Source organism: Larus michahellis, chromosome 2, assembly GCF_964199755.1.
Source record: "Larus michahellis chromosome 2, bLarMic1.1, whole genome shotgun sequence".
Lineage (NCBI taxonomy): Eukaryota > Metazoa > Chordata > Aves > Charadriiformes > Laridae > Larus > Larus michahellis.
In genome coordinates, this window is record NC_133897.1 from 83,406,252 (window position 1) to 83,420,631 (window position 14,380).

The window sequence follows — 14,380 nt, forward strand, 5'->3', positions numbered from 1 at the left end:
ACAATTTGTTCCAAATATTAATGGGGCTTTTATGCATATGGAATGTATGTCAGTAGAAAATGAAATACAATTGTTTTAATATAATCAAGATAATGAACATTTCTAATGTCTATTGGAAAAAATATATTAGATAATTCCAGATCTTTTCATAAACATAGACTGTAAATCTTTGCATTGAAATATAAATAATTTTCTTGTTTCAGATAATCCAAAACAAACTAGCCAGATACCTGTCTTCATTCGGATTTTAGACATAAATGATCATGCACCAGAATTTGCGAAATACTATGAAACATTTGTTTGTGAAAACGCAAAAGCAGGACAGGTAAACCAATACTTATGTTACTGAAGAACTTGTAATGAAACTATCCTGGAATACCATCATGAAGATTTCAACATATCTTAATTTGAACAACTGCAAACTGACCCAGCCTCTTTATTCCCTACCTTCTACAGAAACTACCAGTTGGCTCAAAAAGGGTTTGAGGACATAGAAGATGCAGGATTTTGCCATAATAACATAGCATATAATACAAAATCGTACTTTAAGGTGGTTTTTCATTCCTAATATCAGACAATATTTTTCAGAAGTAGTTACACATAATGCTACCAAACCCTTCATGCTGTTTGATAATTCCATTTCTTTCTGGATTTTTTTCAAAGCCTTACTTAATGTAGCCACACCTTCAAGTACACAAAGCAGCAAAATCTTTTATTATGCTTCATTAAAGGAGACGTGAAAAATTAACTTTTACAAAAATAAAAGATAATGCAACTGTTTCCATTGTAAGTTAAACTTCGATTTGGAATTGAGTTGAATTTGGTCAAAGCTCATGTATATCCCTTTCTAAACCATCTATCATCTCAGCAATTCTGTAATAATCTAAAAAGACAATAACAAGATTTGTAGAGAAAATAAAGTGATAACTGGGAACTGAGAAAAGAGGCAGACCAACGGAAATCAGAGGCAGGACATTACAGAAATCTTTTAATATTACTGCCGCTACAACCGACATCTATTCATGCTAATGCCAGTCAGACTTTCAGTTTTAAATCCTGAGAAGAAAGACACATATTTTGCTGATTTTTCATTCTGAAAGTATTTACCAAAGAATTGGATTTAATAGCAGATTAGGTACCTCTAGATTGTCCTTCAAGCATGGGCCTAAAGTCCGTGCATGAGCCTCTTCTCTAGACTGATGCATTTTTGCGTGGAAGAAAAAGCTTGAGATCCTTATTTTTGCTAGCACAAATCTGAGTGGGTTCCCACTCTAGCAGAGAGCTTAGGTCTGTCCTTTTGTCTTGCTAGTTTTATGCTGACATCATCCAAACAAAACTGGATAACTTCATGGAAAGTATATGGAAAGGATCAGAATGTAGGATGTTTTGTTTGTCCTTAGAGCACAGTGACCATACAGCACTCGAAGTCTTTACAGGATACGATACACATCAGGAAGCATGCTCATGTTTTACCTCGGTCGCTGCCCAGTGTTGCATTTAACATAGTCACGGGGGCTGCACTAAAAGTAGCAGTACCTGAGATGAGTCTCAAATTTCAGGTCCTACAGAAGTCTAGACACAGGAAGAACATGCAATTTACCGGTTGAAATTCAAATGATGTTTTATGAATTGTTTAACAGATGAAAAAAAAAACCAAGAAACAAACAAAAAACACAAACAAAAACAAAAAAACCCCAACACTAAAAAAATGGAGAAAAAGAGGACACTGTGTTGCTGGAGTTTGCACTCAGTTCTACTTATTTTTCATTCATTACACATAATACTAGAATTTAAGTAAGAGGGTTAGAAAGACAGAGGATACTTTGAGTGAAATCACTTGGCTTTGAAGACGTACTTGACCATTTTTTTAATTCTTTTTCAAGAAAGTCTTACTATTTTTGATGCAAATGACATAAATAGAGGAATATGCATATCAAAGACAGTAATGAATTAAATTAAAACAGTGGAAGGAATTATAATATCAGAAAAATGAACAAGGAGCACCTTTCAAAACAACTGAGGTTTATGATCAGAACACTGTGTCTTAACCAGTGACATAAACTGTCACATACATACAGTTCAAGCCTTATAGAATGAGCAAAAAAAATCCCTAAACTTCTGGTTATTGTACCCTCATGGTTTTGTTTTAAGTAAGTTTTTTTTGTAAGCTGTGTTTCCAGGTGGAATACGTTCAGATAATTCTAGCCATTAATTTCAAACAGCTGGCATATGACCTAAATTCTGTCTGTGCAACAAAATCTCTTTGCACAAGATGAAATTGAGACAAATAAACCCTAAAATCTCAGTATAATGATAGCAAAGTGATTAATGTACTTTAATTGCATAATACAAAGAAAGGTTCCAAGCTCACAAATTAAGATTTCATTTAAATTAATCTTGTGCAAATTTATCAACCAGCAAACACAAGTTTTGTCATATATTTGAACCAAGTTCAATCTAAGCACACTGCTTGTCAGTTTCCTTAAACTACTTTCCATCTAGTCTAGCATACTTGATGAAATATCCATTAATGTATAAAATTTCATTTACGTTTCTGATAAATTCTGTGCTTTTCTAACAACAGAGATGACAAAGGTCCGTTCGATAGGCATATTGTTATTCAGACCTCCCTTACACCTAGCGTACCGACGTAATTCCAGGAATTATTTTCCCTAATTAGAAAAAAATCCACAAAAACACTAGAAAGACAGTCTGCACTGAGTGTGTAGCTGCAGAAGAATGAGAGAACCAGACTGTTATTCTGTTTGTTAACAACTGAGTTCCTCAAGATAGGCATCTGAGTTCATATCTGGACATTTACACATAGTTGACTTAGTATTTCTTAGCATAGCTTATTAGAAGGCTTAGATTACCTTCAGTACCTGAGAATACTTTTATTTTGGTGCCTAAAAATAACAATGAAGATAGAGATACAAACTTGAATATTTTAGCCAAGGATGCTAAATTCCAGATATTACTTGTATTTCCAGAACTGCTGGTGTTTAGCAGTCCTATTATGATACAATAAAGATACAGAATCATGTTGTGTTCATTTAGTACTACTCCACCTTATTTTAGAGACCACCTAAAGCAGCTGTCTTATTAGAGTCATTATTGCTTCTTGATACATCACAGCAGTACTTCTACACCTGGTGCCCATAGAAGGACAGCCAGACTGAGAAGATAAATACGTTTAGTTAATTTTTAAATATTTTTTTTTAAATCAGGCCCAGCTATTAATCACACCACTCTCTAAATCTCAGGTGCATCAGGAAGCAGTCAGAATGATCAAATATTGCTCTCGGCTGCCAGGTGACATTACTCATTCTCAACATGAGCAGACATTAGAGGCTGCATTCACTGTGTTTTTCAGATAGCCATAGGAGGCTCAGAGGAAAGAAAATCCTATAGAGTCTCTCCTCCTCTCCTGCCTCCAAATAACAATGGTATAATGGGGGAGAAACATTATCACTAGAGGTGCATAAACAACTACGTTCGTTAGGCTGGAACAGATTTGTCACCATGCAAGTTCTGTTCCACTGGCTAATACACAGGCTAAAGAAAATTATGACGCGGCCTTCCTCTCACACAATTTAGAAATCCCTAATCCTTTGATGGCATGCGAGAGCCCCAGGGACTGTTGTGGGCAAGGCTCTGGTACAAGTTCTCTCATGCCCTTGTCACAGGAATTAATTGGGTCTTTTTAGATGGATTAGAGGATGAGTCCTCTCCATGGAAACCAGGAAGATTTACTTGAAAAGGAGACTGATTTAACTGAACAATTTGCTAGTAACAATTCAGCTAATTTCAACACCTATCAATAATAATATTTAAGAAAATAACCTGCGTGGCTTTTTGGCACTGATGCTATATTCTTTCCTGCCATTCAGGGGCTCTCAAACATCAGAACAGAGAAACAGTTTGTTTCCTCTCCCAGAAAGATGGTAGATTTTTCTTTTCATTAGTCTCCATACCCTCCCCCCCCCCCGCCTTTTTAGATGGAGCAGACCAAGATCACATTTTTCATGTCGCCACTGCTTACTATCACTCACAAATTGCTTACACATTGTAGTTGACTTCTCTAGGTAGACACCTATTGGCTTGATTTAGTGAGAGACCCGTGCTAACAGTCTGTCTCTCTCTTTTGAAGTAAGAATTGGAGTTCAAGGGATAATTTTGCAACTTCTGATCAGCATTCAGTCCTGCTTTAAAACTGCCAACACATTTGTGGAACAGAGCCAAGACTTGAAAATCAAACTGTTTTGCATTACCAAACATGAAGCTTTGTTAAGTGGCAGGCATTTTAGAACTTTTCTTAAGACATAACACATCAAGATCAAAGGTCTATTCAAGCTTACACACATGTGATGGAGGCTGCTTTTTGCATCTACCACCACACAGATGTATAGGCTATAATTGTGTCTGAACACGTGTGATCACTCAAGCCACAAAATGACAAGATGGGCATCCACTGACAGTTGGATTGATTTTGACACACTTCTATGCGGGGACACTTGAACTCTATTATTTCTAGAGGAACGTAGCCACTTCGAAACCTTCTACAAAATCTTCATCCCACCTACTTACACTGTGCTGTCATTAGTACATTCAAGATTAGTTAATGATTGGCCCTACCAGATCAAATGCTTTTTCTCACAGTTTATTGCAGACAAAGTGGTGAGACTTTTCCAGATTCCTTGAGAAATATTTGCAGCACAAAAGAAATTTAATAAATTTCAAGACTGACAAAGCCAGTGCTCCAAGATCCATGATTTGTTCTGTTCTCTCTTATACCACTTCTGAAAAAAGTGTCAGACAAAAACAAACAGCAAAATGTCCCAAATATTCCTTTCTCAAGTGCCTAGTGATATTTTTTAAGTCTTATCTCAGAAGCAGCTGAAAGTAGATAAATGATGTTTGAGAAATTTCTCTGTTGTACCATATCCAGGTTTAACTAAGAGCATAATATAACAAGAATGAAAGCGCAAATGATTCAAGTGGATTGAAGGTCTGCTCCTGTGCATATCTATAATTGCATGCAAGAAACAACAAAATTCAGCAGCTGTTACCGTATCTCTAGCTTAACAATATCTGTCTCCAGTGGTCTTACTTCTCTGAGACTAGAAGTACAATTTTCATACTATATGACAATTACATTCGTATAAAACTTCAGAAAGGCACTGTCTACAACAGCAGACCATCTTTAAATACCTGTGAAAGAGACATTATTTTTCACTGTCTTATTTATAGTGAATATTAAAAGAAGCAATTTGGAAAAAAAGGTTTAAAAATATGATAGCAACCATGGATACGCTGCTTTTTTGTAAAGAAGCAGCAGCAGATTACATTGCAGACATTCTACTTGTCTCAAATTTTGTTTTATTAGTAGAAATTTTTAACCTGAAAACATATTGCATTTGTCCACCCATAGACCTCATCCTGTTCAATATGTCTGATGCATGTTGCTGCATTTTTAAAAGGTGTATCCTGGAGCCCATGTGCAGCTAAGGTTTATCTGCATATCATGCCAAGCCATCACAGGCTGAAAAGCAGTGCCAGCTTAATGTTTGCTTTAACGGTTCCTATATGCCTTTTAGAGGCAATCGCAAGGCTGAGCCCACGACCCAAGTCTCCTCCTTGTGCAGCTCTCTGTGTCCACAAATGCAACCTGAGGAACAGTAAGGGCATGCTCTGAAGTGCACAGTGACCTTTGTTGTTTAAGAATGCCCCCACCTAGATTTTACTCTTTAAAGCAGCTTGGAGAAAATTGGAGATCAGGCTACGTCTAGGGATGTACCAGAGATTACTAGGCAGTCTATTCATCCCTAATCACTTTTTCAGAGATGAGTGTGAATAGCCATAAAGTAGCCTGAACATAAACTACGATCACAATTTTGACTGCAGGCTAAGTCATGGCCTTAAAAACACAGTATCCAGGAGGAAAAAAAAACAAAACACCACAAAACAGTATTATAATCACGCCATTTCCCCATTTGAAAAAATGATGCCAATGGGAAATAGTTCAAAACTCTTTAACAGAATCTCTGGCTTCATTATGAAAGAAATTCTTCAAGAAATTTTTCCAGTGGGAATATTTTCTCATTCACAACTCATCATACATTGTCAAGCTGCTACAACCACTTTTACTGAGTGCAAAGACAAAAAATTATGTCAATGCCTAAATTTAAATTTTCAGTACCCTCAAAGACAAGTAGCCCCTAAAAACTTGAATTTACTCAACAGGATCCACCCAAGTGTATGAGACTGTTTCTTTAAATGTACAAAAGTGCACATGCACGTGCACACACAACTCTCAAAATAATGACAATAACGCTGTATTTTCCAAATTGTGTTCATTGACATAGGAAACTATGGAAGAAAGAAAAAAATGGGAATGCTTTTTATCTTCTCTAAGCCTGATATGCTTGAAACATATTTGAGTAAAAGTCATTTTTTTGAAATAACTCTTCCCTCCTAAATCTTACAGTGTCAGAGATCTTTCTCTGAACTCCTGGTGAAGAGTGATCATAACTCAATGTCCATAACTGCTTCAAACCAGAAGAATACATTTCCAACATGAAATTACAAAACATGAAATACGAAACAGTACTAAATTTCTTCATATAACTGTGATACTAAAAATAAAAATAGCCACATCTCTTTCATTACTGCAGTGATTATCCTTAACATCATTCTCTGTTATTTACAGCTGTATAACTGAAAAAAACCCCACCCTTAATTAGATAACATTTCTAATTTCCTTTCACCTATTCATCATTTAGAAAAATTCACCTGCAATCATCCTTCCTCATTGTTCTTTTATTCTCCCATCTTTCCTGGTGGAAGAACAGCTGGTTCTGAATTTATGCAGCCAATAGTTAGAGCAGGTAATAAGTTGGTTTTCTTATTTTTCTTCTTCAGCCTTACCCTCAACAATAAGTTTTCAATGTAATTAGGTTCCTCTATGCCTGGCACAATTGTCCTCTTCCATGTGATTTGCACATGAAGGGAATCAAATCCAGATCCTACAAATATCCCACTGATTACATCTCAAAAAGCCCCAAGATACTCAACTGCAATTTCTGGTAGCTATTATATCAGGATATTTTCTTGAGTTTTTCAGCAAGTAAGTGCACAAATATTATCACTTATTCTAATTCTCTCCCCTTTGGTACTTTTATGCTTTTTCTCTCTTTTCAAACTTGTGAAAATGTGATAGGAAATTTTTTTCATTTCAATTTGGTATTTTAGTCCTATCAGAGGAGTTATTTTTGGTAGCAATATTAAATTTTTGCATTAAACAACGAAAAACTGAAATTAAGGACCATCCTGGACTTGCTTTCTGTATTGTCACTCCCAGAGGCAGATTATGGCAAAGAGAAAAGCAGTGGAACATTGGGAAAATGCTGTCATAATCAGAGACTCAGCAACATACTGAACAGCCTACTTTGCCATAAGCAGGGTTTAGGCTAATCTTGGGAAACAGCTAATATTTTTTAAAAAAAAAAAAAAGCTAAAGAGCCATGATCAGCAAATGCTTTAAAAGTGAAGAGACCTTAAAACGTAATTATTATTCTAATCACACTTAGAAAAACTGTATAATCCTGCCTTCAGCATAGTCATGTCCTCTTGTACAAGGCGAATGCTCACAAATTACCTTTCAAATTCCTCAATGCCTTAAAAATATAAAGAAAATGATAAAAAAAAAAAGCTTTTGCTTGTTTCAGAAGGAGCTGCTAGGAATGAGCCAGACCCAGACCTTCTCTACTGTTTTGGGTTTTCTTTTTTTTTAAATAACTTAATATTATTAGCTGTAATAAAAGTATCCCAAAATTAACTAGAAAAGGTGGGCCAAATATTCATTGTGCAGTAAAGCACTAGCAGCAGCAGGTTTCTGAATGATACAGTAAGAAAAGCAATTCAGTATTTTTGGTAGCCCTATAATTATTTTTGTCTAATACAGTGTTGCATCCTGAGAGATGCTAAATACCCTCCAAAATTTAATTGTATCCTCAAGTCGCACTCAAGCCGATGTTCAGATAAAGTACATAAGAAAAAGCCATTCCTCTCTTGATTGCTGCAAAGCTTAAAAATCGTATCAGTGTTACTTCTCAATTACTGTATTTCTTGAAGAAGTCATGCTGTACTTTCACTGGAAATATCAGAAAAACAAGCTGCAAAGTAAGTCTTTGATAACAAGTGGCTTTGATGTCTGTGGGATTTCAGGACACCCTACACACTAGAAACACTTGAAAACCTCAAGACAGGCATTGGCTCCCTCATGGCTTTGAAAGAAACAAGTCTGACTGCTGAGCTATTTCTGCCTTTAAGTTTAGGTGCCGTAGGAACTCGCCTGTACTGAGTTGCAGAATCCTCAGTTGAAGCTTACTCCCATTCTCATGCCACCAAGCTTTGTCATCTTGTGATTGAGCTCGAACACGTCCTTGCAAGCCAAGGTGGAGTATGGGTCCCGCTCCAGTGCGATACTCACTAGGGAGTGCAAAGGACATAGCGGTCATTCATACTGCCCGCTGGAGAGTTACTACGACTCACGCAACCTGGCATGGTGTTCACTGCTGCAAGTCATTTCACAAACCACAGTTATTCCCAGGTAGCTTTTCCTTCCTCAGTTCTGCAGCTGTTTTCCTTACCGTCTATATATCAGTCTAGCAACAGATAGATAGAAAAAGAGTCAAATTGCTAGTGTATATGTGTGTCTACATACACATGAGTACAGATATTGGCACATCTTTTGATGCAACAGGAAAGCCTGTGCAATCCAGAGGTACTGCTGAAGCCTCCTTTTTAGTCCATTCTACTCTGACCCTACGCTGGCACTATTACTACTCCTTCCCAGCTGGGCTTGGGTGGCCTTGTTAGGGCAGCTATAAAGCTCCACAGCCAGAGGTTTCGATTTAGGAGGGAGTAAAGCATCTCTTTTTATTACCTCAGGAGAAGCGAGAATCCTGCCAGTGCAGTACTCCAATTTATTGCCAGGAGCAGATGAGGTGAACTGGGAATTAGACCCACTTAACAACTGGTTTACACACTACTCTGTGTCATTGCTACATGAGGCCACAGGAGGTTTATGGCTTATTCAGAAGGGCAATTGTTTCTGTATCACTGCAAGATACTGCGTACAAATCAAAGCACACGGCTGTCTTGCAGTGAGGACTGGCCCCTTTTTTATCCTCTGTTATGTGTTTAAAAAATTAAAAAAAAAAAACCAACAATTTCCTTACTGTAACCTCTCCTCTGTTTATGTGGGGAACATTTGGCTTGGGACATCAGTTTGTGTCTTTAGATAGAGATTCACTGGATTTTTACTGGATCTGAAAAGCAGAGACCTTATTTCAAACACAAGATTTCTAAAATGGCATGAAATGCTGTTTTCTTTATAGCTGATACAGACTGTGAGTGCAGTTGACAAAGATGAGCCTCCTCGAGGACACAAATTTTTCTTTGAGTTGGTGCCAGAATTTGCTCTTCATCCAAACTTCTCCATTGTAGACAACAAAGGTAACTGCTGACCAGGACAATGCCCCTCACCCCAGACCCAATATCACATAAAAAGTCATCCAGAAACATTTATTTTTTCTGCTTTTCCATTCTAGATAACACAGCAGGAATCATGACAAGAAGAAATGGATACAGCCGTAGTAAGATGAGTACCTATCTCCTGCCAATCATAATATTTGACAATGACTACCCAATCCAGAGCAGCACTGGCACGCTGACCATTCGAGTGTGTGCCTGTGACAGCCGGGGGAACATGCAGTCCTGCAACGCGGAGGCTTTGCTCCTCCCTGCTGGCCTCAGCACCGGGGCGCTGGTTGCCATTCTCCTCTGCATCATTATCCTGCTAGGCAAGTACCTGTGATGAGATGTTTAATTGCCTAGGCAAAGGTCTGATCTCTTCAAGACCCCTAATATTCTTCAACCCTGTATTCACATGACCCTACAGAATGATATTTCATACCTAATGAGGTTGTCTTTTTTTTTTTTTTTTTTTTCTACCAACTGTTTTCTAAGATGGAAAAGGAGCTAGGACAGTGGGAGAGGGAGCTACTATGGGCTGTTTGTCATCATTACCATTCAGAAGAACATGCAAAAAGAATGAGACTATCAATGTTATTTAGATGAAATAAATTTGAAAATCTAGGTTCAGTTGTAGATACCATGCTCATTTAAGTAAGGTTTTATGTTACAAACAGTTCTTCATTTAGATCCAGAACTCTAAAATCATACTCCTGAAGCTGAGTGATAAGTTTCTCAGTGATTAAAAAATTATCAATTATACTAGCTATTAAATCATGAATGATTTGTAATTTTTATACTCAGGAAATATTTATCTCAAAAGCACAGAATAGAAATGTTCAATTGCTTGCAAGTGGTAGTGAGAGCAGCTGATTAAACAAGGTGCGAGCACAGAAGTTAAAAGGGTGGTTGGAGAGCAGAAGCATTAGAAAGATGAGGTGATATATGAAGAAACTAGAATAAATGCTAGCTCACAACCTGGTGTTAAAATCAGAAAAGCTGTTTTGCTTACCAGAGAAGTGCCTCCTTAAAAGTGCCATCATCTCTACTTTCCAGTCATACTCCGTGGAAAACCTTTTTCCTTTTCTACCTGTCTTAGCAAACTCAGCTTGCCAAGGGAGCAGTGACAAGCTTACAGGTGTCAATTTATGTAATTCTAAGGAGATCACTTTTTTCATTTTTAGACTGGATTCAAGCTACCTCCGGTAAATAGTCAGAAGGCCACAGAGTTTGTTAGCAGAGGAGTAATATGTAGGAACTATATTTGTATTGTCGGGCATAGAGGGTACTTGAGCTCTGACAAACTGATTGTCCATGCTGCTTAGTTTCAAGCATCGCTACTGGCCTGGTTTCAGCATGAGCCACCTTGGATTCCCCAGGACATTGCCCAGGCATAATCTGAGCAGCAGAACTTGCAGGGCACCACTTTAAGCAGATAATTATGGTTCAAACTCTGCCAGATCTGGCTCTCCACCTTGCATAGTTCTTAACACCATGTCAACAAGCTCTGTGCCATCAAAGACACCCTTCATGCCCCAACACAGAGCATGAAATGTGTACCATGAAACACATACTCTTACTTGCTCACTATGAAAACATCACTCCAATTGGCTGCAACGCTTTAGTACAGAAACATTGGACTTAAAACAAAAATCAAAATGTGCCTTAGGAACACAGTGATAGCACATGAGACTCAGAACAGGCTCAGGGACCAGTGCTGTGTAAAACAAGTGTGACCACATTGTGTCTCTTGGCCCCAGGGGCAGAGACCCTGCTCTGCTTAGCACTACAGACATAGCTGAAGCCAGAGTAGCATAAGGCTGAAGAGCATCTGAACAGAATTGTTAGCCTACAGCTTCTGTGGTTCTTGGCACCTTATTTAATTGTTCAACAAAAGCTGGAGCACCTCTGCCATGAGAACAGGCTGAGAGAGTTGGGGTTGCTCAGCCTGGAGAAGAGAAGGCTCCGGGGAGACCTTATAGCAGCCTTCCAGTACCTGAATGGGGCCTACAGGAAAGATGGGGAGGGACTCTTTTCTCAGGGAGTGTAATGATAGGACAAGGGGTAATGGTTTTAAACTGAAAGAGGGTAGATTTAGATTGGATATCAGGAAGAAATTCTTTACTGTGAGGGTGGTGAGGCACTGGAACAGGTTGCCCAGAGAAGCTGTGGATGCCCCATCCCTGGAAGTGTTCAAAGCCAGGCTGGATGGGGCTTTGAGGAACCTCGTCTAGTGGGAGATGTCCCTGCCCAGGGCAGGGGGGTTGGAACCGGATGATCTTTAAGGTCCATTCCAACCCGAACCATTCTATGATTCTGTGATTCTATGAAGTGTGTTAGGATAGTAAACTGGTGTCATCATGCCCAAAATATGAGGGACATATTAAGTACACAGGTGTGAAAGATACTTCTTCAAAATAATCTTTTAGTGATCTGCCCTACTCTTGTATATGAAGTTCTTAAACTTATCTAAGTGGATTATTATTTGTCTAGCATTCAGAAAACTTGAAAAGAATGGCTACTGTACAGATACTAAACCCACAAACAAAACAGAACAGCTTTTACATTCACAGCATTGTACCCCGGCATGTGGAAGATCTCGGTTCCCTCTCTCTACCCACAGCATGTCCTATCTTCCCTTTTATTCACCAGTACTCAAGTCATTTAGAGTAAAAACTTTGCTCCTAAGACTCAACAAACATGCTCAGAATTGCTGTAATGTGTGGTTTGGTAAACACTGTTATGTCTCATTGACGGATGATCTCGCTGGCCTCCTCTATTAACTCCAGCTAGTGGAGCTAGGGTCAGATTTTTAAATGCATTTAAGCATTGAATTCCTACTGAAATCAATAACATTTAGGCATCAGAATGTATGTACAAACCTTAACTTCAGTTTTTCATTTCCCTCTTTAGAGATTCATTTTGGTGTCAATCCTTACCTCTCCAAAAGGAATGGTTGTTCAACTAACATTTCTTAAACTAGGGGGATCATGTTTTTAAAAAGAAACATTTAATAGCAAAGTTTGGATTTCAATTTTTGCAGTCATTGAAGCCAAAAATAGTTTTGTCAATAATATTGATAGCTGAAGGTCTTCAGTTCTTATTTTCAGAAAGCCCTGTAGATCCCATTTTCAAAAGTGAATTAGGCACTTAGGAATACCTAAATCACTAGCTTTCAAGAGTGTGAATTACTTTTGCCAAGGAGATTGAACTACATTTGATAAAATGACCCTTAGAGACTGCCAGGAAGGCGGTACTTCACAAAACTAAAATCAAAGTCATACCCTAGTAGGATGATATATTGTAAGACATTGTCTGCTTTTCAACTTCAGCTTAATTGTATATCTATTTCAAATATATAATATTTCAATAGTTTCTCCCATAGGTTTAAAAAAGCATAAGTTTTTGACTGCTGTACAATCATTAATATTTTTCCTTATTAGCTTCAACTTGGGCGTAGCTTTTATCACCATTTTCCTACTAAAAATCCCATCTCAGCCTTAAAACTTTTCCAGTCCAACAGATAATGCAAAATATTTGCTTATTTATTTAACTTCTAACTACCCGTTTCTTCATCTACCTTTTGTTTCCTTTCAGTATTAGTTGTCTTGTTTACGGCTCTCAAGAGACAGAGGAAGAAAGAACCCTTGATCATCTCAAAAGATGATGTTCGGGACAACATTGTGACCTACAACGATGAAGGAGGTGGGGAAGAAGACACACAGGCTTTTGACATTGGTGCGCTGAGAAATCCAGAAGCGAGGGAGGAAAGTAAGATGAGAAGAGATGTTATCCCAGAAACTATATTTCAGATAAGACAGACTGCACCTCTTTGGGAAAACATTGATGTCCAAGATTTTATCCATAGAAGGTTAAAGGAAAATGATTCAGACCCAGCTGCCCCTCCCTATGATTCATTAGCAACGTATGCCTACGAAGGAAATGATTCCATAGCAAATTCACTCAGCTCCCTGGAATCACTTACCACGGAGGGCAACCAAGACTACGATTACCTCAGTGACTGGGGACCTCGATTTAAAAAACTGGCAGATATGTACGGTGGAGAGGACAGTGATCGAGACTGAGACAGTAATCTGTGACCTGGTCAGTGTTAGTGGAATTCATGTCTATGTTACTAGATAAAGTGGCCTACTCTCTCTTGGGAATAAAAAAATTACAAAAAATAGGTGTTGTCTTAGTAAGGGTTTGCTTAATCAATAAGTCAACGTGAATGAATATGAATGATTTAGATTTTAAAAAATCTATAATTCACCCTCTCTGCCTAGAAACCTCTGATGAAAGGTTTTAATTGACAATGAAAAGACAATAAAAGGCTTTTTGTGCCTTTACTAATCAGATGGAAACTTAATTTTTTTAATTGCTTTGCATCACCTTTCCTACTAGCTGGGACAGCGTGCACCTGCATTGTAACATAATCTCAAAAATATACTTTAAAAAAGATTAATATTACTGTCATACTTCTTGAGTTAAAGAATGTCTGTGTGTTGACTCATCATGATATTTTTATATATGTATATTTATATTTTTGTATTTTTATTAAATAAATTAGTATTTATAAAAACACTACTTACTCATGTACTTTGTTAATCATAAGAAACTGTCCAATCTTTCTGAACAAAGAGAACTGCGTATTGTGCAATACTTAATTTTTGAATGCATCTTCTTATATTGGATTAGTGGCTGAAATGTACTGTGCAAGAACAATATGGAGAGAGTGCTATGTAACGCAAATGCAGTGTAGAAAAAAGAAAAATTATTTTGAAAAAGTGATTATAAATAAATGCAGTCTGACTTGCAATGTGTATTACTATATGGCATAATA

At 37.6% G+C, this 14,380-nt stretch overlaps 1 protein-coding gene across 2 annotated transcripts in view; it reads left to right on the forward strand.

Moving 5' to 3' along the window:
* Positions 1 to 13,977, forward strand: part of CDH9 (cadherin 9) — a 100,098-nt gene extending 86,121 nt beyond the window's left edge. For both annotated transcript variants that reach the window (XM_074576147.1, XM_074576148.1), the window contains 4 exons: positions 204 to 325; positions 9,402 to 9,519; positions 9,615 to 9,866; positions 13,135 to 13,977. In XM_074576147.1, the coding sequence (XP_074432248.1) occupies positions 204 to 325; positions 9,402 to 9,519; positions 9,615 to 9,866; positions 13,135 to 13,622 (980 nt within the window). In that variant the 3' untranslated portion in view covers positions 13,623 to 13,977. The remainder of the gene's footprint in view (positions 1 to 203; positions 326 to 9,401; positions 9,520 to 9,614; positions 9,867 to 13,134) is intronic.
* Positions 13,978 to 14,380: the final 403 nt, after the last annotated feature.